This window comes from Ambystoma mexicanum, chromosome 7q (genome assembly GCF_040938575.1).
Source record: "Ambystoma mexicanum isolate Mex_15411 chromosome 7q, UKY_AmexF1_1, whole genome shotgun sequence".
In the NCBI taxonomy this organism is placed as follows: domain Eukaryota; kingdom Metazoa; phylum Chordata; class Amphibia; order Caudata; family Ambystomatidae; genus Ambystoma; species Ambystoma mexicanum.
The window spans coordinates 1,031,895,097-1,031,921,151 of record NC_090941.1 but is presented as its reverse complement, the minus strand read 5'-3'; the positions used below and the strand labels follow the sequence as shown (position 1 = coordinate 1,031,921,151).

Sequence of the window (26,055 nt, the reverse complement as noted above, 5' to 3'; positions counted from 1 at the left end):
CAGCACGCCTCTGCCTCACCACTTGCATCCCAGCCATCATCATTCTGCTCCTCCTCCTCCTTCTCCTCTCCTTGGCCTCCTGTCGTCACTGGTGCTGCTCCAGCTCAATCCGCTGCACGGCAGCACGCAGCACCTCCATTGCAACTACTGTGAGTGGCAGCATGGTTGTGTTTGGGGAGTGTTCAGGGTGTGGGTGTGGGCCTTGTGTTCTATTCTTGGGTGTATTGGCTGCACCTGGGAGGATTTGGAGCACCTGTGGTCTCATTTACACCACCTGGACCCATTTACTGGCTGGTTTCGGCATGGATTTTCCGGTATTACCAGCATTTTTCGTAATGTGCCTGTGATGCCGGTGTTGCTGGCGGGTGTCAGGGGTTTTGCCGCTGCTTACGTTGCCTGTGTTAATGGTGCCAGTTGCACAGGGTGTGGTGTTACCGGTGCCGGTGTTTCCGGCAGAGAGGCTCTGAATGTGGCGGTCCGATAATAGTGCTGGTATAAGCTGTTACCGGCACTTTATTACCGGACCACAGCACTCATAATGAGGGCCTAAGTCTCCCCCCTGCCACGGATTGCAAACATGCAAAGTACAGGCTATCCTCATATCAGAGACCAGCACTTTACTCGTGGGTTATCCCGCTGGACAAGGATTTGTGGCACTCACGGTAAAATGCAGAGAGTTGTGGGTACGCTGAAGGCTACTTTTGACTCAACAGGAAGTCACAGGATGTGACACTTAATCAGGCCTCTACCAGGGGACTGCAACCATTGGCTCTCCAGTTGTCTGGAGTACAACTACAATCTGCTCTTACCTTCATCGTCAATATTAAGGGATCGTGGGACTTGTAGTCCACAAACATCTGGAAACCCACAGGTTGCAGGCCCCTGCTTTACACTAAGTTTGTCTGCTTACACAAAGCACATCCATAAAGCACACATTGAAGGGCTCGAAGTTTCCGCATGTGTTTGGCTTCACCATGTAAATCACACAATATAATAACGCAACCCACCCTATTCACATTGTCAACATGCACACACTGGGTGCTTTCCCTAACTTTGTGTTCACATGGGGTGATGAATTCTATTCTTTTGCTGTCTCTCTTTCTCTGGGTTTTTATTGTCCCTTCTCTATTTCTCTGAGTTGTCATTGTCCCTTCTCTCTTTCTCTCCCTGTAGAAGTTGGGCATCTGCTGTCATTCATTTATGCCTGCAGCGGGGACCATTTTGGGATCATAAGGGCGTTTGCACCCTACACAAACCCGGTGCTGGAGGCAAAGAGAAAAGGAGCCACGGACTCTCCCCTGTAAGTCATTTGCTCCTCGGTGCCCATGTTGCTTATTTACTGTAAAACTATCTGATGGTAAACACCTGAAGGGGTCCACCGATCCCCCTGTATAGCTAGAGACACTGCGACTTGCACAGTCAGGGAATGGCTTGACAGAGCCTTTTGACACACATGGGGATACCGAATGAGCAGTCAATATGTGGGTGTGCTGTTACATAAAAGGGCGTTATTCAACACTCCTGTCTTCAAGGTGCTGACGATCTTATGAATCAGGGTGTGAGTAACCTGTTTTATGAGTTAGTAATGTGATGCACTATTCATTCTTAAACATGCATCATTTCAAGACTCCAGCTGCTGGTACTAGTTAGCGATGTGAAATGTCTTACTCCCCCTGGTATCACACCAGGGGGAGTGAAACAGCACAGCAGGATTGAGTGGCACAGGTACCCAGGGGAAACTGGTGATTTTTTGCAATGGGTCAATAAATATTTGCCCGCAATGAGTGTGAACAACCAGGGTTACATTTTATTTATTTATTTGCATTTTTAAAGCGCTCACACAGCCCGCCGGCATCGAGGCACTGTTACAGGAATTGTTTGTTTTTACTTGCGTAGTTGTTTGTCTTAGTTGCGTATTTATAACGCGCTTAAATACCCAGAGGTTTCTAAGCGCGGACCCGGGGATCGAACCTGTGTTGCTTCGTTTCGTTTTGCTTCCAAGGCGAGCACGTTGCCGCTGAGCTATCCTCCCGAGACATGTCTTTATACCGAAGTATTTTATAAAGAATGCACATACATCGAATATTTGACAATGAAAAATGTTATAGAGAATGCAATTTTTTGGGGGTTTTTTTGTTGGGGGGGGGGGTCCCCGTCAAACCTCCATTTCTGACCCCTAAAATCCCACGGCAACCGTTTCCCAAAATATTTAACCCTTTACCCCACCCTTAAATGCATTCTCTATAACATTTTTCATGAAAACATATTCCAGATATATTCAATTATCTATAAAATATTCGATATAAAGACTACCAGCAACCAGGCAAATCAAGGGGGCACAGACAAAGCAAGGGTGTCTAGGGAGGGTTCTATGCCATGCAATATACAGTCAGTTCTATGAGGTAACATAGGAAGAAATCCACTAGCTGCAAGGTTGCCAACAGTACACAGGCACATTTTCCAATACTTGATTCAAGATGTCTGTGCCCACAATATATGCCAGCATGCCAGCATTTCCATTATGTAAGTCCAGTACTCTCACTCTAGAACACATTCCTGTTGATATTGGCCAATAATGTCAGTTCTGCCACTTCAACACCACACACAGGATGGCTTTTCCAAATAATGTCTGTACTGCCTTTGAAAGAATGCACTCATCTTGGCTTCAGCCAATAATGCCAGCACTGCCTCTGTAAGAACACACTAAACATGGCGTTGTCCAAAAAGGCCAGCATTGACACTGTAAGAACACACACCTACTGGATGTGCCCAATAATTCAAGTGATGGACCACAATCACGCAACCATGATGGATTTCCTGACAAGGATGATGGCTTTTCCCAATAAGGAAGGCCAGTAGTGCCACTGTAAGAACACACCCATTATTGCATTGTACAATAAGGGAAGTGTTGTGTCTGTTAGAAAACACTAATCTTGGTGTTGTAATATAAAGCCAGCAATGCCACTGGAAGTATACAATCACGATGACTTTCCCCAAGCAGTTGGGTGCTTTCCAATAATGCCAGTAGTGTAACCACAAGCAAACACCCATGATCGATTTACTCAATAGGGCCAGTACTGCACTGCAAGAACAGACTCTTGATGGTTTTGCCAAATATTGCCATTTACGCCACTGCGAGAACACACTTTTCATGGCTTTACCAAATATTGCCAGTATTTTCCTGTGTATGAAAACACTTGTTATGGCGTTGGCCAAAATAGTCAGTATTTGCCCCTCTAAGAGCATATCTGCGATGGTTTTACCCCCCAAAGAATACTGCTGTGATGCCTTTTTTTCCCCAAAATTGCCAGTATTTTCCCTAGTAAGAACAACCGTGTGATGCCTTTGCCATAAAAGGAACGTATTTGCCCCTGCAATAATGCACGTGTGAGTCTTTGCCCCAACATGCTAATATTTGCCCCAATAAGCACACACTTGAAAGGACATGAAGGGTCAAATTCTCCCCACACCAACCGTACAGCAGTCGTAGACTTCTGCAACGTTCATTCATTGCTGGAGACCCACTAACTGCTTGATTTGAATGTGACAAAAAACAAAATTTGATTGGCTTTCTATTTTTAGATGAGCGAAAACCATTTTTTGTTTTGCCTTTCTGGTGGTGCTTAATCGCCACCTACATGCCAAAACGACGGCAGTACAGCTAGGAGAGAGATGACATGTGAGGAGGGGCACGCCACGCGTGGGTGCTTTCATTAGAAATTGCATCGCTTTGTTGCACGACCTGTTTCTGTTTGGAAGAAAAGAAGGTCTTGACCATTGCGTCCGCCTCGTGGCGTTAAAGCGCACCAAATCGTCATCACGTTTCAGGCCACAGGTACACGTGGGAGAGACCTTCGCCCAGGTCCATCGTTTATTACGAGTGAGTTGGTTTAGTCAAACCAATGACAACATCCTTCCGCTAGTAGGTGATTTAATTCTACAAACCCGCCTCCCCCCGCCCCCCCCTGTTCAAGTGAGTGCACCATCAAATCTGCACATTATCTAAGCGCTATCAGGTAATAATGTCCCCATGCATAATGTCCCCATGCATAATGTCTCCATACATAATGTCCCCATGCATAATGTCCCCATACATAATGTCCCCATGCATAATGTCTCCATGCATAATGTCCCCATACATAATGTCCCCATGCATAATGTCCCCATGCATAATGTCCCCATACATAATGTCCCCATACATAATGTCTCCATACATAATGCCCCCATGCATAATGTCCCATACATAATGTCCCCATACATAATGTCCCCATACACTATGTCCCCATGCATAATGTCCCATACATAATGTCCCCATTCATAATGTCCCCATACATAATGTCCCCATACATAATGTCCCCATGCATAATGTCCCATATATAATGTCCCCATACATAATGTCCCCATGCATAATGCCCCCATACATATTTTCCCCATGCATAATGTTCCCATACATAATGTCCCCATACATAATGTCCCCATACATAATGATGCTGGGAAAAGCCATTGGTGACATTATATAAGGTGACATTATGTATGGGGACGGGTTGTGGGGATGTCCCCTACTCCTATTTTTTTTAAAATGTCCCCCGCATGTTCAATGTAGTAATGTCTCCACATAAAACTGCGACTTTTTGGTCAGGGGACATTTTTGCGGGGACATTATTGCATGGAGCCATCTATGCGAGGAGAAGGACGTGATGTTTGGAAGGACTGACTCCCTTTCTATGTCACTAGCCCTGCCTTTAACGACTCGTGTGGCGTGCTTCCTAAGATTGTAAAGTCCCTTTCAGCCGGCATATATCTTTTCAGAATCTATTACCATCTTTCTACCATCCTCCGCCTCCAGAAATCCTGATGTTGTGTTGTGTTCAATTTTAAGAAATATATCAACTATCTTGACCGAGCCAAAGACTCTAAAGACTGCACCCCCCCCCCCATCGTGATTCCTATTGCACTACTTGCTGTCCCAGGTGGGAGACCCGGCAGGTGGTGGAGAAATGTGTTCTGTACCAACTGCAAAGACCTGCAGTTATTGTATCCGCAGAGTGCGCTCCCGTATAGAATCATTCAGGAAACCTTCGATTTGGAAACTTCCAAACATCTAGCGAGTCTGAAAGCCCCATTCAAAAAAATACAATTTAAAGAGCCATTTAACGCTAAGGTTCGAGTGGCAAGATCCTGGAACTCATTGTCTCCCGCCCTTCGACTTGAAGAAAATCTGAGTCTGTTCAGGAAACTCATGAAAAACTCCTGTTCACGTAGCCCCTACCCGCGCCTTTTTCTTTGAATCAGCTACCTTGCTTGTCCTACCTTTAATGGCCATTCCCTGCGTGTAATTGTGCGCCCCGATGCACACGGGCTACTGACGCGGTATAAATAAATAAATAATGAGTGGAGCCTTCTCTGCTAAGAGTTTTATAAGTTTGGATCACAACAAACCCTTCCTAGAAAACAAAATCCCAAGGTATAAATAGGACATGACTACCTCGATGCTTTCTCCATTCAAAGACCAAAGATGTGGTTGCCATGGTTTCCGGAAAAAAAAACATTATTTTAGTTTTGGTTCTATTAAGTTTTACCTTGTACTTTCCCAAATATTAATGTATGTATTTATTTCATGTGTAATGCGCATCGACAGGGCCCGTAGGCATAAGAGCGCGCCAGAGTCCTAGTTCCAGCCTTCTCAGGGTATAATCTAGCATAACTGTATTGGTCGCATACGGAAGTGAGCTGAAGGCTGTGCCCTTCACGGGGGAGGGTGGGGATCACTTGCTTCAATACCTACTAGGATCAAAATCAGCAGCGGAGCCAAAGGTCAGCCCTGCTTGACTCCCACATTGGTTAAAAAATATAGCATATTCTTGCCTGCCCTGCAATATCTCATCGAAGCCACTGCATCTTCATAAGACATTTGGACTCATTTTAACAGCCCAGATGGCATCCCAGTGTCACGTGACTTGCTCCACAAGATGTTCCTAGCAATTGAATCAAATGCCTTTTCTAACACGAGGTGTGCTGCGGAAAATCCCCCTCCCGGCCTTGCAGGATTTCTCGATGATGTCACTCAAAGTGAAGCAGAGGTGGCAGTACTGAGCCCAAATCTGGGGTTGCTTGAACAGGCTTCAGAAGGTCACTGCACTGGGCCCACTCGTCCAGTCTGGCTAGCAGACATTTTGAGACTATCTTACTTGAGATGGCCAGCAAAGCAATCGGCCTGTAACATTGGGGATCGTCCGCAGATCCCTTTTTGAACAGTGGCCCTATTAAACTGCGCCTCCATGAAGCTGGCACCTTGACTCAGCTACTGCTTCGGAGAGCTTTTCCCAGAATCGGGAGCCACCATTGAGTGAACCGGATGAACACACCTGCGTTCAAGCCACCGGGGCCTGCAGCGTTCTCACCTTTAAGATGTTTGATGGCCGTGCCTATCTCTCCCTGGGGGAATTCAATATCAGGGACTGCAAAGTTTACACGAGGAAGATTCCCAGGCCTCTTGAAAGTGGGGCAACCACCTGGCTGCGATTTAAGCCAACATGGCTATTGGTTATTTACCCACCCATAGACTGGGAAAGGCCATGCCGATCTTTATGGCCATTCCCAACCAACCTGTGCCTTCCAACCCAAAACACGTCCTTCTCGGGACTGTTTAAGCTAGCTCTATTCAGGGGTGTTGCTAGGTCTGGAAAAGGTGAGGGGCTGCGCTAATGTCAGGACTGTCAGGAATCGGGGCTTCTATCCGGGGCTACAACTAATAGACCAGGGGCTATAGCCCTGGAACCCCTCCCCTAGCAACGCCTCTGGCTCTATTAAACAGTCAAATCAAACTTTGTGCTATGAAGGTTTATTTCTTAGCAGTCTCCTGTGAGTTAGTGGCTTGATTGCAGCTGTAAAGGGGAAAGTGGTGAACAAAATATGTCTTAAGCAAGTGATCCTTCACCCACTAGTTTTACAGGCAATTTTTATGTCCTTGAAACTGTTACTTGCACTGAAGCCCTGCTAAAAACAAGCATTAGCAAAGTCAATATTCTTGGCTCAGTCATAGATATTTGCGGGCATTTGCCAGGCACTACTGTCATATGTGCAGGTAGTTGCGCCATGTTGCGGTTTTACCTGCAATTAGTGCATAACAGCGTTACCTGTATCGTTTTGTAAGTGTTGTTAGTCTATTTTCCCACTAGAGGGTGCTGTAGTGTAACTAACAGCCTGAATCCCGACAACAACTAATTCGGTATTTATTTCATACTATTGGTTTTGGCGACTTTTGTGGTGCTCGCACCATTTTTACAGACGAGCGAGAGTGGGAGGGCCCTGAACTGAAAATATCTGGTTGGCATAGCAACGGACAATGCCATGGCATGAAACTGCCAACACACTGACATCTCTTTTTCAAGACTCCTCTGCCGTTCAACCAATACGAAGTTCCCTAACAATCTTTGCTCCAATCAACAGCTTTGTAAGAAGCAAGTTGTGTGCTGGGCTTTCCATTTACCAGATGCCCAGTTATTTCATATGTGGCTTTTTTGGGATATCTGCCACTGACATTTTAGCTATTTTTGAGCAATGTTTGAAATCAAATGTTTTTTTGTCCTCCTGAGGCTGCCTACCCCCATCCCCACAATCTCTACTCCGACCCACCCACCCCATGCACATTACATGCGCAGGTTGAGTTTTGTTTGGGCTATTTTGGGCTAATTTTGACAAGTCCTGCCGAGGCTGCTCCGTTCTTTAACTACCATCACCTACCAGACCTACACTCTCTACAACCCCACCCCACCCTACCCCCACCCTCCCAAACCTCACTCACCCTATCCCCACCATCTCTTCCCCCACCCACTGCACCCCCTCCCTTCATACTCACCACCTGCCCATCCTACCCCCACTCTCCCTAACCCCACCCACCCCACCCGGACTCTCTGTACCCACACACACCACCCTACCCTTACTCTCTCCACCCCCACCCACCCGCCATACCCCCACTTTCTCTACTACCACCCATCCAAGCCACACTCTCTCTACCCCATCCACTCTACCCACACTCTCTCAAATACCCCGACTCTCTCTACCCCAACCCACCCAGTCTACCTCCACTCTCTGTACTCCCACCCACCTTATCGCCGCTCTCCCTACCCCACTGACCCTAAGTCCACTCTTTCTATGCCACTCACCCTACAACCACACTGTCTAACCCCTGCTACCTTACCTCTACTCCGTCTAATCACCCGCCACCTTACCTCCAGTCTCTCTACCCAGTGCCAACCACCCTACCTCCATTCTTTTTAACCCACCTGCAAAGGCACGCTTGATTAAGAGCCGTTTTTGTTACAGTAGAGGCTGCTTTATAGTTGCAATGAACCACTGCCTCTTAAACAGACGTTTTTGCAGCCTGAACAGTCTCTTCTAAATCACCAAATGTGATCGGTATTTAGGTAATGGGGCAGCTGTTAGCTCATTTCCTTACAGGCAGCAATTTTTCAAAGTGCTCGAGGCTGTTTCAAAACACTGAAAGGTGGCAGAAATTAGGACAACATCGAGAATGTGTTACTGCTCATGGCATTGACTGACATGTATTCCTTCCACAAATGCCCCCAAAATACCGAGCCCATATGCACTTTGCATGCCAATACTTCTTTGCTCATCCATGGGCCCCGCACCATGTCTACGTACCAAACCTTAAAAATGCAGTCAGACGAAATGTAAGTCTGAAAAGGGATATCAGAGTGATGTTATCAACACAATCGGCTCTCACACTCTTGACAATATCCCTTGGCGTTGTTTCCAATGCTGGGAAATCCTGAGTGAGGTTGATTGCGTTGAAAGTGATGGTTAATGCAAGGACACTGAAGGTCATGTCTGATGCCCTGGCTGCTCAACTGTCACAGCCCTCAGTGGGAATTGTCTTTATTTATTTATTTATTAGAATTCCTTAGAATTCCTATGTATCGCGCCACATGCCCGCAGGCCTCAGGGCGCCCATCGAATAGATGCGATAGCTTCCGGGCTATCTGTCCCCTGATATGGAAGCCTTGGAGGTAAGATCAAGGGGTGTCATGGGCTGAATGACTCCTTCAAATGTTAGGAATCAGAGCCTGGGTGAACCCAGGGCCCGCGGCCGATGCCGGGAGTTTCAGAGAATGTTTCCCACAGAGGTGGCCCCCACTATTAAGTACATGCAACTCTCTGAAGTTTCTCCAGGTTATTTCTCTGCTACAAATAATCCTGCTTGAGACATTGGCCTGCATTACGGGTTTGCCGGTAACCCGCCTGTAATTCCGGCAGGCTACCGACACACCCGCCTTACCATCTCCGTCGCCCGATATACCGGTATTACCGGGACATTAAGGCTGGCGCAGCAACGGCAAATTCCCATTCCCATGGAGTCCCAAAGGATGGATTGGGAACCACTGAATTACCCGCACCGGCGCTTGCCATTTGTGGGGGCCTGATCTACAGGCTGGTCAGGACTGCCAGGGGATCCATGCCCCCACCAGCAGGCATGTACTTTGCTGGTCTGGAAAAAAGGCTGGAGCTGGAATTACCGGCATTTTTTCCAGACCGGCAAAGTTGTTACGAATTGCTGCACTGACATGTCTTAGGTTTTCCAACAGCATTTGGTTCCTGTGTAAAAGACCAATGGAGGTGCAGGTACCCAGGTGGCTTAAGTGGGGCCCATCGTTTTGATTCACCAGGGCAAAGTGTGTTTTTGTATGTTTTGCACTTGTGTGTAATCTGAAGTGTGTTCACTACTTAGGCACTGTGGTCATTATCCATCTTGATGAAGTGACAATGAATGCAGAGGCTCTGGAACACGTGTGAACTATGTTTAGTGCAATCCGTTCTGAAAAATGATAATTTTTAGGTGGCAGTAGAGTTCCTGTAGGTACAGTTCTTTCTTTCTTTCTTTCTTTCTTTCTTTCTTTCTTTCTTTCTTTCTTTCTTTCTTTCTTTCTTTCTTTCTTTCTTTCTTTCTTTCTTTCTTTCCCTCTATTTCACCCTATTGGTGTTTCTTTCTCTCGCTCTTATTCTGTCTCTACCTCTCTCTGTCTCGCTCTTTCTAGCTCTCTCTTTCTCTGTCTCTCTGTCTCTTTAAATCTCTCTTTCTCTCCTTCTCCTCTCTAGCTCTTTCTTTCACTCTCTCTTTCTCCCTCTCTCTGTCTCTTTCTCTCTCTCTCTCTTTCTTCCCCTCTCGCTCTTTCTCTATCTCCCTCTCTTTCTCTGTCTCTCTCATTCTGTCACTATCTTGCTCAGTCTATCTCTCTCTCTCATATTGCTTTCTCTTTCTGTTTCTGTGTGTCTCTCTTTCCCTCTCTATTTCTCTCTCTCTCATATCTCTCTTGTATCTCTCTCTTTCTCTTTTTGTCTAACTCTTTCCCTCTATCCCTCTCTGTCTCTATCTCTTTCTGCCTCTCTTTATGTTTCTCTCTATCGCCTTCTCTCTTTCTCTCTCTGTCTACCTTTGTCTATTTTGATCTCTCTCTCTTTCTCTCTCTGTCTATCTCTTTCTGTCTCTATCTCTCGTTCTCTCTATTTCGATCTCTCTCTGTCTCTCTCTGTCTATCTCTTTCTGTCTCTATCTCTCGTTCTCTCTCTGTCTTTCTCTTTCTTTCTATCTCTCTCTCTTTCTCTCTCGGTCTATCCCTTTCTGTCTCTATCTCTCGTTCTCTCTCTGTCTTTCTCTCTCTTTCTATCTCTCTTTCATTCTCTCTCTGTCTATCTATTTCTCTCTCTGTCTCTCTCCCTGTCTACCTCTTTCCCTTAGTCTTTCTTGATGGTAACTTCTGTATAGCCTTTTTGCAGACTTGGCGTAGTCAGTTCTGAGGATGGGCACTACTGGTTTTCTCTGGAACTTACGGTGCACTTGCCCGTCCATGCTGTACAGTATGAGATCTAGGAGAGGTAACGCGTGTCTTGCACCTCTTGGTAATTCATTGTATGCTGCCCTCATTGTTACGGCTTTGGTGTGCAATACATTCACCAAAGTCTCCTTTTTTTCTCAGATCAGTCTCTCTAGACCTGCTCTTTCATTCTCTTGTTTGCTGGAGCACTATCAAGCACCTTCCTTCCCCCTTCCCACTCTTTCTTCCCTGCTGCCGTGACCCCTCCACCCCCGGCCCCCTCCTGCATGGGGGGCACTCAGACAGGTCTCTCTGAGTGGATTATGTTCCTATACCCTTCACACAGTGGAATCGCTATTGGGCAATCGTTTACCCATCGTTCCTATTGCAGTGGCACTACATGGCACTACATGGAGATCCCCTTCAGGTTGGTCCTATCACTAAGCCACCAGAGTCTGCAATGCAGTAAGGGAATTGCAATTGCCCCCTTTTTAGTTTGGGCTATTAGGTAGCGCTCATGGCACCCTAGAAGCCAAAAATATTGCATTAGAGTACAGATAGTGAGAAATGGCATATGAGGAGGGGTGCAAAGCTTGTATGCATTGTTTGGTTAGTTACCCACCCATTGACTGCCATGGTCATGCTAATCCCTATGGCCATTCTTCCCCACTTCCCCTCCCCCAACCCAAAACACATCCTCCTAGGATCTCTGAGCTAGCTTTAATCAAGTTTTACCATCAACCTTTGCACTCTAAGTGCCTACCAGTGCTTTTTCAAAGTAGTCTTCTAAGAGTTAATCACTTAACTGGACCTGCAAACCGGATTCTGGTGTAATACAATTGTCTTACCCTGGTCTGCCTTCAGCCCCTCAATGTATAAGCACTATGTGTGATCTTCACTGAAGTCCTGTTAAAAGCAAGCATTGGCAAAGCCAACAGTTTGGTTTGTGTATAGGTATTAGGCATTTTGCACCTGCTACCATCAATGGGCAGTTAATACCACTACGGCTATACCCTGCAAGTGCCTTAACCATGTCTACAAAAAAGCCCACACTGTTGGCATTGCCAGTGCTTGTTACTTATGTGTCTCTCTTTGACTTGCACTTGTAGCCTTGAGGAAGCATCTATGTGTGCGAAACGCATTTGGCAGAATAATAAACCTCTGTTCATGTGACGTGCAGGTTAATACCTTTATTGTACTGTTTGCCTTGGCTCCCAGAGTGCAGGACTCTGCATTAAACCTCATTTTGTTCTAAACTCCTTTCTTTGCCTGAATCTGCATGTCTTGTGCATTACTGAGAATTGTCTTTCATCTTCGAACCCAGCTATTCCTGCCTCTCTCGCTACTTCCACTGCTGCTTTTCTTCACACCCCTGGTCCTTTGGGCTGTGGGGGCAGGACTGGTATTCTCTATCGTTCAGCTTTTGCATTTACCCCCACTACTTTTTCTTCATTTGAGTACTCCCCGACTACCTTTTCACCTCATTCCTTGACATTTTTACTGATGTACCAGTCACCCGGTCCTGCGGCTGCTTTTAGTGATAATATTGACGACTTACTCTCTGTTGTTTTGCCGTCCTCATCCCCACTCATACTTCTAGGTGGTTTCAATCTGCATCTCTCCTCAGTTCATGCTTCACATCCGTTTCTTGCTATTCTTGAGTCCTATCATCTCTCTGCACTTTCGACTCCCCCCTCTCATGTTTCTGGTTCGAGTCTGGACCTTGATTTTACTTCATCACTTTCTACATCCTCTGTTTCCGCTCTCCCTGTTTATTCTTCTGATCACCATCTCCTATGGTTTTCTTTTTTTTCCGTCTTTCTCCTTAACTAGTGCACCCACATACTCTCATTGCGATCTTCATGACTTTAACACTCCTCTGTTTGTTTCTTTTTGTATTTCTGGTCTTCCCTCTCACTCTGCATTTACTGCTCTTTCTGCTGACGATGCAACCTCTACTCTTTCTGTCTCTCTCCCTCGGTCAATCGATTCTCTTCACCCTGTCTCCTCATTTTTACCCTCTCAGAAGCCACCACAACCCTGGTTTACCTGTCAACTTCGCTTAATGCGGTGAGTCCTCTGTCGCCTTGAGCGTTGCTGGCGGAAAGCTCTGTCTGTTGCAGATCGTCTGTCTTTTCCTTCCTATCATGCACTATATGATGATGCTCTTCTCTCGGCTAAACCTTTATACTGTTCTGATCTCTATCACAGCCAATCTGCTCACTCCAGGCACCTGTTTCAATCACTTTCTCATCTACGTTCTCCTCCCTCTTCTGATAATTCACTTAACCATCGTCTTACGCTTGTTCTTCTCCCCCTCCTTCTCGTCCTACTTTAGTTATTTCATCCTTTTCTCTGATCCCTAATTCAAACACTTCTTCCCTATTAGCCCGTGCTCACTCCACAGGTGCTCGCTTTGATCTTATTCCTTCATCACTCATACCTAAAGTCTATCTGTCTTTTAGTTTCCTACCTCACTAGTCTTTTCAATATTACTCTTCCTACCTCAACTTTCCCTTCCTCATTTAATCACACCTCAATTCTTCCCATTTTGAAGAAACCTTCTCTAGATCCTCCTCCCCTCAAATTTTTGGCCAATTTCACTTCTTCCCTATCTTTCTGATCTACTTGAACATCTTGTCTACTCTCCGGTCTCCGCTTTTGTAACAGATAACTCTATTCTTCTTTGTTTCCAGTCTGGTTTGCGTCCTCCTCACTCAACTGAAGCGGCTCTTCTCTCGGTATGTGACTCACTGCTTTCTGATCGCTACTCTAAAGACTCCTCTCTCTTATTCTCTTCGTTCTCTCAGACGCGTTTGACACAGTGGATCACACTTTACTTTTGTCTTCCCTCTTCTCTTTTGGTTTCTCTGGCTCTGTTCTATCTTGGTTTCGTTCTTATCTTTCCAACCGTACATACTCGGTATCTTGAGCTGGGTATTTTGCTACTTTACCTCTTCTTCACAGTGTTCCTACGGCCCTTTTATTTTTCTCTCTTTACACTTCTCCTCTTGCTGCTCTCCTTTCATCTATATATCACTTCACCTCTCATCACTTCTATGCGAATGACACTCAACATTTTCTGTCCGTTCCTTCTTTCTTGCCTTCTATCCATGACAATCTTACTTCCTGTCTCTCAGCCATTAAAGCCTGGATGTCAGACCATTTTCTTGTTTTGAATGCAACCAAAACTGCAGTTCTCTTTATCCCTGCTAATACTATTCCCCCTCACACTCCCTCTTTTGTCTCTCTTCCTCCTTGTCTACTGCCATCTGCAGCACTGCTTGAAACCTTGGTTTCTGAAACGGATGTATCTTTCTCTCATACCATTTCCATCATTTCCCGTTCCAGTCGTTATCATCTTTTTAACCTCCATAACGCGCGGCCCTTTCTGACATTCAGGGCTACTAGACCTTTGATCTCCTCACTTGTTTTGTCGTGCCTAGTCTATTTATTTATTTATTTTATTGTTCACTTGCTAGGCGCTTATACAGGAAGCAAATGCTGTTTCAAAGCATCCACTGGGCAACAGGGAGGGGACAGGGGATGATAGACAATGTAATGACAACAATGTTAAATAATTAAATACAACAATATAAGAACATGTAATACAATGTAATGTTTTGTTCGACAGCACCTTTTGTTTTTCCTGTTTCTTGTGTCGCTCCTCTAAAGTCTGTCTTTAATGCTTCCATTGGTCTTTTATATTCGCTCTCTCCTTGCGACTCTGTTTCATTGTCCATATCTTCTCTCGGTTGACTTTCTTTTCATTCACGTCGTAAATTGAATTTCCTCTGTATTGTCTTTAAATCTCTTTATGGCCTTGTGTCAGATCTTGTGTCTTTTTTATCTTCGCTCTCCTTCGCTCCGTTTTCACTCTCAATTTTTATGATCATTTTCCCCCTCCCCCCTATGTACTCGTCACAATGTCATTCTTTTACTTTGCTTGCTTCACTCCACTGGAATGCTCTTCCCCTCTCCCTTCGTTCTATGACCTCTTAGTCCCTATTTTGCACTACCCTTAAGAGCCAGCTCCTTCTCTCCTGATGTTGGTCTTGAAAATGCATAGTTTTCCTCCTCATTTTATTGTATTATAAGTGTTTACTGTACAGCGCTTTGGAGTAAAGCGCTATATAAATGAGAAACCAATACAATAAATAAATAAATAAATAAATACATAAATAGACAATAGACTCTGCGTGATCAAGCATTTGGGATACGCTTCCCAAACATCCTGCTTCTTTTCTGGCCGTGCCCTGGAGCATCGCAGCCTCACAACCCCTCTATGGATTCCCACTTTTCTCAGTTATTTTATTTTTGGAAATGTCCTTTTTTTCCGAACGATGCATTGATGACACAGGTGCCTGTATCTGTACTCCTGCAGGCGACTGTGACATTTCGCGTTGAAATCAAGTTATTCCTTCAGAGCAGGAGCAGTTATTTTGGTGGGGCTCTCTTAAAATAAGCCTGCCTCCCCTTTCAAGGAATTTGATTTGTTGCTGAGCCTTAATTTAAATGTTACCTGTGACACAGCTAGATGACACACGCAAAATATGGGATGTTTAACAAGTCATGGCGAAAGAGTAATTGGGGAAATTGAACATTTATGCATTTGAAACGTGGCAAGGAATGTGTTGTGAAGTGCTTGCCTGTGAATGTGAGAACCCGTGATGTTATGATGGAATGTTGATGTGTGAGTGCTGTATGAGTGTTCTACCTGATGTCAGTTGAGCCTGGGTGATGGGACCCAGTGGTTTCATTACTTGTTAGCTTAATGTAACTTACAATAAAGCCTATGTCAATAAGCTACAAGAGTGTACATATGTACCATTATTACAGAATTCAAGGCACACTGTATGCTTTCATGTGCCTGATTACACACTGCTGGGCCCACCTTTTTGATATTTCATTTGTCTGAAGAGGTCATTGCAATCAATTGAGCCCCAACACTTACCTGTAATTTCCACTCTTGTCCGCTCAGCCAGTATCTGCTAGTCATATGAAGTTTGTGTACTTTGGCCGACTCCCTTGTGGTCCTGACTTTGCATTTTTTATTTTGGATCGAGGCAGCTGCAGCTTCACCACCTGGCTCTACGTGCTGCGCTACTGCCCCCTGGACTACTGCGGGGTTCTGTACCACCTGGATGCACAGAACAACTACGCCTCTCCGGCCGTGCTGATGACGAGCTCAGGTAATGCACCCAGTTCACGTAATAATAGGATCTGCTTCTCCGGCCATTATGTTGTTGAAGACGAGCAATGTATTCAGTTCATATGCAGCGCAGGAAATGGGCGGGAAAAGGACAGGGCGTGGCTCTCCGCTCTGACTTGTCGTCCTGTCCGACTCTCATGCTTCAAGGAGCAGGCAGCTTTCAGAAGAGACTGCAGCACTGCCACCTGATGAAACGCGGGTTGTTTGTGTGTGTCACAACTTGGCTTCGGAACAGACGATATATGTCCTGAAGCCGAGTTATCACATGCATGAGCAACCCACGTTTCAACAGAGATTTTCAGTAAACTCGGCATGGACAACCGAATACAAAAATACCCAAAGCCTCATATAATTGTTGTAGCTCCCCAGACTGTTATACATGTCCTACAATGCAGAGACATTATTTTCTTAGGGTGAGTAGTGTGACCAATTAAAACTGCAGAGCCCGACTTGCATTATTCGCTGAAAAGGGTGTCTTACTGAATCACAATAAGTCATGTTTCAAATTTTAAGTTCTGGACATCCTTATGTTCCCATAATGCTCTTTGCTTTTATGCAAATCGCCAGGATTGGGTTCTATAAAGAGAAACTGTATTATGCGACCTTGCCTGGGATCAGGCCGCTCGTCCCTGCCCCCTCCTTCCACGACCCCGCCCATCCAAACAGGTGCTTCCCTGCTCTTCTAGAACCATTAAGGACAACATATCCTCTCTAGCCCTGGCTCTTGCCAACTTCTGTAACCACTCTTTCGCCACTGGCTCTTTCCCTCAACCCCTCACGCACTCCCTTGTGCACCCTCTTTACCTCTTTCCCTTCCCTACTAATTTCACCACTGCCGCTGAGACTGGTGCCCTGGTCCTTCATGAATCTCACGGGCTACCAGGTCCTGTACCCAGTCAACACCATCACCCTCCCCCCTTCAGCACTGCCCTTGTGGGACCCCTGCCTAGTGGCTGTGCATCCCACCCTGGGCTTACTCCGCAACAGCGCTTAGTCACTGGATTCCTCCCTTGGCTCCCCTTGGCACTCCCCCCCCCGTGCTCCCACCAGCACTTGTCCTTACCCTTTTCCCTCCCTCCCTCGCCCTCCTTTCCCTATCCCCTGCACTCTCTTCACAGCACTTGCACGTTCGAATGCCACTGGGCCTAGTAGGACCATGATTGTATATTTACTGTATTTTGCCATCGTTATTTACTCCCCTTGTTCCCTCCCCATTCTGCCTTGTGGTGCCTGGAAACACCATTCTGTTGTATAGCGCCTAGCACATGCTCAATAAATAAATAAGTAAAATAGATACATGGCTCTGGTGCAGACAGAAAAGGATAAGTAAAGAAGTATACTTGCACTCAAAAAGTCCCTGATCCTTCAGGTATAGTATACAGTTATAAGAAAAAATGGATCAGTAGAACGGGATGACGTTGGTTAAATTTAATACATATCAAATTTTATTCAAAAAAACTCATCACATGAAAAAATTCATCTTAATGTCATAAAATCTTATAAAACACAGTCACTTCATACCATTATGCGTATCCACAAACAAGAATCATTCAAACATTCAAAAATAAATAAAACACCCTAGTGTTTACTACATCAAATATTATTACACCACATATTTTCGTGTTCAATAGTGACCCAGTCCATAGTATCAGGTGTCATTGTATAGCTGGTATTGAGTTTCACCAGATATCTCTCATAGAAAAAACGTCGGCACGTGTTTCGGTCAGAGACCTTCTTCAGGACGTCGGGCTAGGAGCGGGTACTCCGCCCTGTTCTCAACGTATATGGGCCAGTAGTAAATCTAAAAAAACATAATAAATAAAAAACCAAAATGTCATCCCTATTTCTTAAAGTCGGTGACAAATAATGTCACAATGTGCTAAACTTCAGTAAACACATATGCCCTACTCACCCCCAAGTTCCAACTCTCGGGACGATAAGCAGGACAGCGGAAATTAATCCTCCACTGGCATCAGTATATATGTTGAGCCTGTGGGACCAACAGACACACCACTCAATATACTTGACAAAACCAAGCACATGATGTGCATACCTGTAGCCATACAAAATACGAGATGAAATGTTTTTTTTATTTTTTTTAAAAAAAGAACACTTACAAGCACCTTGGTGCCATTGGGAGCTCTTCTAGCAGAATAGGACCACCAAAGGATCCCACCTGGGACCCGCGTAAAGTATTAGCAAGATCATTTCTAGTGCGCATAAAACACGAGATCCTCCGTGAAACTGCAGAAAGACCATTAAACAAGTTCTGCAATGAGTTGTCATGAGTAGTTAATGTCAGGGAGATGTGTGTATTATTCACATAGGAATTGGAATTCATATTGTGTCCGTGAAAAAGGCCCATCCAGGGTTTCATGATTCTGTCAAAGAGGAGTGGTCAGCGGGAAGTGCCTTGGAGGACTCTAAGGGGTGGTGGTTGAGGAAGTGATGGTTACAAGTCTCACAGGTTGAGGGCAGTTGGTCAGAAAGTCTCAGAATCCTCCCAAGGAATGTCCGGCATACCAGCGACCTTTTCAAGATGTCACAGGAACTCAGAGTGGTTCATTGTGTTAAAAGAGGCTGAGCGGTCGAGTAGGACTAGAGATGGATAACCTTAATGAACTGCTGCAAGTGCATCATACGAGACATTGACCAGGGCTGACTCAGTGCCTTGTTGAGGTCTGAAACTGACAGTAAAGTCTTTCAAGAGGGTATGTCTTAGTCCCTGGAGTTGAAGCTGTCACTTGTCCAAGGATTCCAGCAACTCAAGGTAGGCCCTCAATGGGTCAGTAGCTAGAAACCTCTTTTGGGTTGAGTCTATATTTAAGGAGTTGGGTGATGAAGGATTCCTTGAGAACCTTTGGGAATGAGCCATGTTGGAGAGAAGCACTCAAGTGCGTGGGGAGGACGGGTGCGGGAGTGCTCCTGGGCCAGGGCAACCCCCGGGAAAAACCCAATCTCTGACAAGACAACATGAATACCCTTTCAATGCTAGTGCCCTAAAATCGGGTGGTCCCCCTCACCCTCTTCCCCAACCACTCCTAGGAAACTCATGAATTGGCTCATCTGCCCAAGTGACTCTGCAGGGGATCATTTTTTTGTTGACAGGGATTTCAACAGTAAGATTCAAACAGTACCGAGGTGTGGACTTTGGATGAACTCTTTGGCTTTCTTGATTTCAAAAGGAATGCAAAGGCCAAAGATTCTGCAGTTGAATCTGCTTATTCTGCCTTGGCGTTTCAGAAGTACTGGAGATTACTCATTCACGAGTCATGCAATTTGAAAGATTGTGCCAGTACTCAACATTTTAGTGAAATGTGTTTAGACAAAGTATCTGGAACATCTCTCATCAGAAAATTCTATGGAGTGCCCATAGTTTAATGGGTTGAAGCATAAAGAGTATAGAAGATACGCAGCCTCTCTCAGAGCACAAAGTAAACAACATGGCTGCTGATCAAACATGCAATCCCAATATGCTATCAATACATGGGAGTTCTCTAAGATAAAACATTTGCAGCAATTAGCATAAGGGTACATTCTGCAACAAAAAGGAAAGATCACGTAAACCAAAAAAAGAACATTAAAAAAACTGCGTAAATATGTGAATTATGAATGAGCATGAATATAATAGGCGGCTGAGCTCACAGAGCCTTTTATTGAAACTAAGGTCAATATCAACGCAGCTAGAAAGACTATTTTAAAAAATAAATATATATAATATTTCAGCCTGACAATGGGCTTGAGGTCTCAAACATGAGGTTGATGGTTCAGTGCTATAATCACTGTGCTAGAAAGGTTTTATTTCATGGATGAGATTAATGATATTAAAAAATGGTACTAACAAATAAGTGAAGTCTTGACTTCAGCTTCAAATATTCCAGTAAGAAAATGGCTGCCTAGATAAGAGCTGCATTTAAGCCTTAGTGCCCAGGGGAGGTGGAATTCACAGGCAGTGGGTGGCCTGAAAGCCCGACCTAACATCCCAAGCAAAGCAAATGTCAGGGAATTCTCCCCCTCCCCCCTTTCCACACCACGCGCTAAGACTTTGAGCCCGCATGGTGGGGCAAGATATATGGTACAAAAAACAAGATTGGGGAAGGAGCTCCTTCCCTCAGCTCTTCGTTGCTACGGTTAAATGGGCATGCTGAGGGAAGGCGCAACGGGAGGACTTAGTGCCTTAACAAAATGAACTCTGCGTCTCAGAGGATGAGAGAGGCCGGCAGATGGGAAAATGGACTCGTCGTCTCAGGGGACGAGAGAGGCCGGCAGATGGGAAAATGGACCCGCCGTCTCAGGGGACGAGAGAGGCCGGCAGATGGGAAAATAGACTCAGCGTCTCAGAGGATGAGAGAGGCCCGTAGATGGAAAAATAGACTCAGCCTCTCAGAGGATGAGAGAGGCCGGCAGATGGGAAAATGGACTCGGCGTCTCAGAGGATGAGAGAGGCCGGCAGATGGGAAAATGGACTCTGTGTCTCAGAGGATGAGAGAGGCCAGCAGATGTGAAAATGGACTCTGCGTCTCAGAGGATGAGAGAGGCCGGCAGATGGGAAAATGGACTCGGCGTCTCAGAGGATTGACTCGCCGTCTCAGAGGATGAGAGAGGCCGGCAGATGGGAAAATGGACTCTGCGACTCAGAGGATGAGAGAGGCCAGCAGATGGGAAAATGGACTCGGCGTCTCAGAGGATGAGAGAGACCGGCAGATGGGAAAATGGACTCAGCGTCTCAGAGGATGAGTGAGGCCGGCAGATGGAAAAATGGACTCAGCGTCTCAGAGGATTGACTCGCCGTCTCAGAGGATGAGAGAGGCCAGCAGATGGGAAAATGGACTCGGCGTCTCAGAGGATGAGAGAGACCGGCAGATGGGAAAATGGACTCAGCGTCTCAGAGGATGAGTGAGGCCGGCAGATGGAAAAATGGACTCAGCGTCTCAGAGGATGAGAGAGGCCGGCAGATGGAAAAATGGACTCGCCGTCTCAGAGGATGAGAGAGGCCGGCAGATGGGAAAATGGACTCAGCGTCTCAGAGGATGAGTGAGGCCGGCAGATGGGAAAATGGACTCGCCGTCTCAGAGGATGAGAGAGGCCGGCAGATAGGAAAATGGACTCTGCGACTCAGAGGATGAGAGAGGCCGGCAGATGGGGAAATGGACTCGGCGTCTCAGAGGATGAGAGAGGCCGACAGATGGGAAAATGGACTCAGCGTATCAGAGGATGAGTGAGGCCGACAGATGGGAAAATGAACTCAGCGTCTCAGAGGATGAGTGAGGCCGGCAGGTGGGAAAATGGACTCGCCGTCTCAGAGGATGAGAGAGGCCGGCAGATGGAAAAATGGACTCGCCGTCTCAGAGGATGAGAGAGGCCGGCAGATGGGAAAATAGACTCGGCGTCTCAGAGGATGAGAGAGGCCGGCAGATGGGAAAATGGACTCGCCGTCTCAGAGGATGAGAGAGGCCGGCAGATGGGAAAATTGACTCGCCGTCTCAGAGGATGAGAGAGGCGGGCAGATGGGAAAATGGACTCGGCGTCTCAGAGGATGAGAGAGGCCGGCAGATGGGAAAATGGACTCGGCGTCTCAGAGGATGAGAGAGGCCGGCAGATGGGAAAATGGACTCGGCGTCTCAGAGGATGAAAGAGGCCAGCAGATGGGAAAATGGACTCGGCGTCTCAGAGGATTGGAGAGGCCGGCAGATGGGAAAATGGACCCGCCGTCTCAGAGGATGAGAGAGGCCGGCAGATGGGAAAATGGACTCGGCGTCTCAGAGGATGAGAGAGGATGGCAGATGGGAAAATGGACTCGCCGTCTCACAGGATGAGAGAGGCCGACAGATGGGAAAATGGACGCGGAGTCTCAGAGGATGAGAGAGGCCGGCAGATGGGAAAATAGACTCAGCGTCTCAGAGGATGAGAGTGGCCGGCAGATGGGAAAATGGACTCATGGACTCAGAGAATGAGAGAGTGAGTGAGGCCAGCAGATGGGAAAATGGACTCCGCGTCTCAGAGGATGAGAGAGGCCGGCAGATGGGAAAATGGACTCAGCGTCTCAGGGGACGAGAGAGGCTGGCAGATGGGAAAATGGACTCGGCGTCTCAGAGGATGAGTGAGGCCGGCAGATGGGAAAATGGACTCTGCGTCTCAGGGGACGAGAGAGGCCGGCAGATGGGAAAATGGACTCGGCGTCTCAGAGGATGAGTGAGGCCGGCAGATGGGAAAATGGACCCGCCGTCTCAGAGGATGAGAGAGGCCGGCAGATGGGAAAATGGACTCGGCGTCTCAGAGGATGAGAGAGGATGGCAGATGGGAAAATGGACTCGCCGTCTCACAGGATGAGAGAGGCCGACAGATGGGAAAATGGACGCAGAGTCTCAGAGGATGAGAGAGGCCGGCAGATGGGAAAATAGACTCAGCGTCTCAGAGGATGAGAGTGGCCGGCAGATGGGAAAATGGACTCATGGACTCAGAGAATGAGAGAGTGAGTGAGGCCAGCAGATGGGAAAATGGACTCCGCGTCTCAGAGGATGAGAGAGGCCGGCAGATGGGAAAATGGACTCAGCGTCTCAGGGGACGAGAGAGGCTGGCAGATGGGAAAATGGACTCGGCGTCTCAGAGGATGAGTGAGGCCGGCAGATGGGAAAATGGACTCTGCGTCTCAGGGGACGAGAGAGGCCGGCAGATGGGAAAATGGACTCGGCGTCTCAGAGGATGAGTGAGGCCGGCAGATGGGAAAATGGACTACGCGTCTCAGAGGATGAGAGAGGACGGCAGATGGGAAAATGGACTCAGCGTCTCAGAGGATGAGTGAGGCCAGCAGATGGGAAAATGGACTCGCCGTCTCAAAGGATGAGAGAGGCCGGCAGATGGAAAAATGGACTCTGCATCTCAGAGGATGAGAGAGGCCGGCAGATGGGAAAATAGACTCTGCATCTCAGAGGATGAGAGAGTGAGAGAGGCCGGCAGATGGGAAAATGGACTCGGCGTCTCAGAGGACGAGAGTGGCCGGCAGATGGGGGTGCGATGGTGCTGGGGCCGAGCTACCCATAGAAATAAGGTGAGCTGGAGCAGGTGACGGAGAGAGCGGTGGGGAGTAAAAGTTTGTCTTCAGAATGGAGACCTTCCGCTTGGTCCAACCAGTCAGGGACAAGCATTCCTGCTAATAGTGCCTGGAATTAACCCAGAATCCTTCTTCCTGACTGGCTGAGACAACTGGAATGTGCCCACTAGGGCGTTGTATTGATTGAGCTCAGGTCTCAGGCAGAGTTTCCATTAAATTTCATTGGGAATTGTATTCCTATGTCAGGCAGAGAACATTTGCTATGAGATCAGTAAATGAAGAGGCAGCGGGTGCACCTGTCTTTGATACATTCCTTCATTCTCTTGTAAATTATAATTTGCAATGGTGCAGTTTGGTGTAATGCAAACTATTGTCAAACATGGTATAGATTAATAGAGTGTGTACATTTTACTCAAGAATCCAGATGATACTGAAAGATACACATGATACCAGTTGTAATTCTACTAATAATATGATAATGGCACCTCCTCAGTCTAATTCTGACTATTTAAGAACCCATTGTAAATCAATCAGTCCTGTTCGGTCGAATAAATCTAAAAATCAAAAGAAACCTGCTCTGTATCGTAAGTGGTCAAGGATATTTTTACGCTCTCTGAAATCTATAGTTGGGGATCATCCCGCTGGAGAAAAATCTTTGGACCTTGTTTCTACGAATAAATGTCTGACTGGTTTGCAATCAGAAGAGAAGGGCAAGAATAGGAAGTCTAAGTTGCGGAAATCGATTCTAACGAAATCTATAAGCGAGATTACCTCCTAAATCAAATCCGAGCAACAGGAAACTATGCCTGTTTAAGATCCTTGCACACAAAACTTGCTAGATTCATCTGTGACCTCAATGAACCCTTCTAATCAGCATTTAGGTTTAGAGGAGTTAGACCATGAGCTCATTTGCAGCTCAATAACATCCGCAGCTTCATGCCTGCATGGCAATTCCCCGGTACGGCATAACCATGACACCGTGAGGCCTCCTTCTCTCCACATTTAATTACAAGGAGTTGGATTTCCACAAATTGTAAATAAGATATGTCTGTGAGAACTCTGTGTCTGGGCTTGGAATATCTGGAGGGTCATCCATAGTTTTGAACCAAACAAATGTTATATCATTCATGTAAAATATCCCCCGCCTTAGATTTATAACCTCACATGATATCGACTTGGTAGAATTTGATGACCCGTTAAGAAGTGATATTGTTCTTGTGCATGGGCCATCGGAAATCAGTAAGCTCCTCGGATGAGCCTTCCCATATATTTACTTCTTCTAAGCACACAATCATTGCTTTGGTTTAAAATAATAGGTGGTTTTCTCCTTAAGGTGGTCTTCAAACTTGTTGTCAGGGCGGGGTGCGAGACAAAAGAACGGTGCCCTTTGTTCACAACAAACTTCCCTGTACTCCTAAATTAACTGATTGGACCTTGCTGCCTTCTGTTTTGTAACCGGTTGGTGGAAATAAAGTTTCCTTTGAATAGTGTCTTGAAGAAACATTCCTTTGAAGTCCTTTCTTGGAACTCTCGTGGCCATTGCAGTTTGTTTTATAACCAGCCTTTGCAGGCCTCAGACATTCTTAAAAATCCCACTAGACCAGCAGGGTGAGTTCCTTTACCCCACCCCACAACAATTTTTTAATTCAAATACACCATTTGACCTACTGAATTCGACCAAAAAGATTCAGTCAAATCAGAGTATGTCAAGTTGGCATTAGGTCAACTATGGAAATATCAAAATATTCCTAGATATAATAAGAATATTACATCCATGTATGTTTCATCTTCTTTTGAGCAACAATGTGAAATGGTCTCACAGCAGCCTTTTTCCACATTTCTTTAGGAATCAATGGTGACTTTGTGCCATCCTGGCCTGAATAAAAAGGGCGTGAGTTGCTAGAATCGATCTCACGCTTACGATGAGCAGATGCAAAATAATGAAAAAAGTGTGTTGCGTCGATGAGATCTTAGACACATCATCGAGGGTGGAACGGGGTTGTTCACTACGAATCATCAGATACAAACCGTATGCCAGGCTTACAGAAATTGGCTTATTAGCCATAGACATCGCTGGCTGCAAAAGGAAAGTGAATTAACGCTATCTGCTCTCACAAAGAAAGAATCTGTCAATTTCTGGCCCCTCATAAAAAAGGATATCGTTTCTCAGTCGTATCGTCAATGAAAGCCAATTTCGAAAAAAGGTCTTAATGCAATATTATATTGAATATTATGCGTTACCCACTCAAAATGTACCCACTATAACTGGTGGAAGCTCAACTATATGGAAACTGAGCTTTGAGCTAATTGATATTGAAAAACGTAATATGAAATTTAGCCAATCTAAAGCCTCTGACCCGGATGGACTATCTAACATTCTACTTTGGGGGTCAGTAAAAATGTGCGCTGCAGTAACCATCCTACGCAAAATCAATCTAGAGTCTCGTGGAAGCACCCTCGAATTGGAATCCATCACACATTGGCCCCCTTTACAAATAGGGGAACATACAGAATCCCCACCATTATAGTCCCATGGCTCTCCTGGATATGAGCAGCAAGCTGTTTGCCTTTTTACTGGTAAACGAACCAGAGAACTTTGCCTCAGAAAACTGGAAGAATGCAAAGGTTTCAAACGAGTTTCAGCAGGAAAAGGGATTCATATTTGGGTGACTTCAAAGGCAAGCTCAACAAAAGAAAGGCTCCTCCAATTTTTGCCATTTTGGGGGCAATACTTTCGGTCATCCTGGTAATTTCTTAACGCATTGCAGAAGCATCTCACCTCCCACTGTACCCACCCTGGCTTCCCATCCCCTTTTCCAGAGCCATGAGGCAGTCATGCGCCGTGGGCCCTATCCATGCCTTCTGGGCTATTCCTCTTTGCCTCTTGAGTTGAATCTCTCCCGCCCTTTCTTGAACCCCCTGACACCCCACACGTTCCCCATCCCGTTTGGTGACTCCCC

General features: G+C 46.1%; 1 protein-coding gene across 1 annotated transcript in view; it reads left to right on the top strand.

Annotated features, from left to right (window-relative positions):
- LOC138528109 (protein sel-1 homolog 3-like) overlaps positions 1–26,055 on the top strand; it is a 397,280-nt gene that overhangs the window by 100,479 nt on the left and 270,746 nt on the right. Inside the window, exons 3-4 of the mRNA XM_069639562.1 lie at positions 1,174–1,300; positions 15,903–16,024. Coding sequence (XP_069495663.1) covers positions 1,174–1,300; positions 15,903–16,024 — 249 coding nt within the window. The remainder of the gene's footprint in view (positions 1–1,173; positions 1,301–15,902; positions 16,025–26,055) is intronic.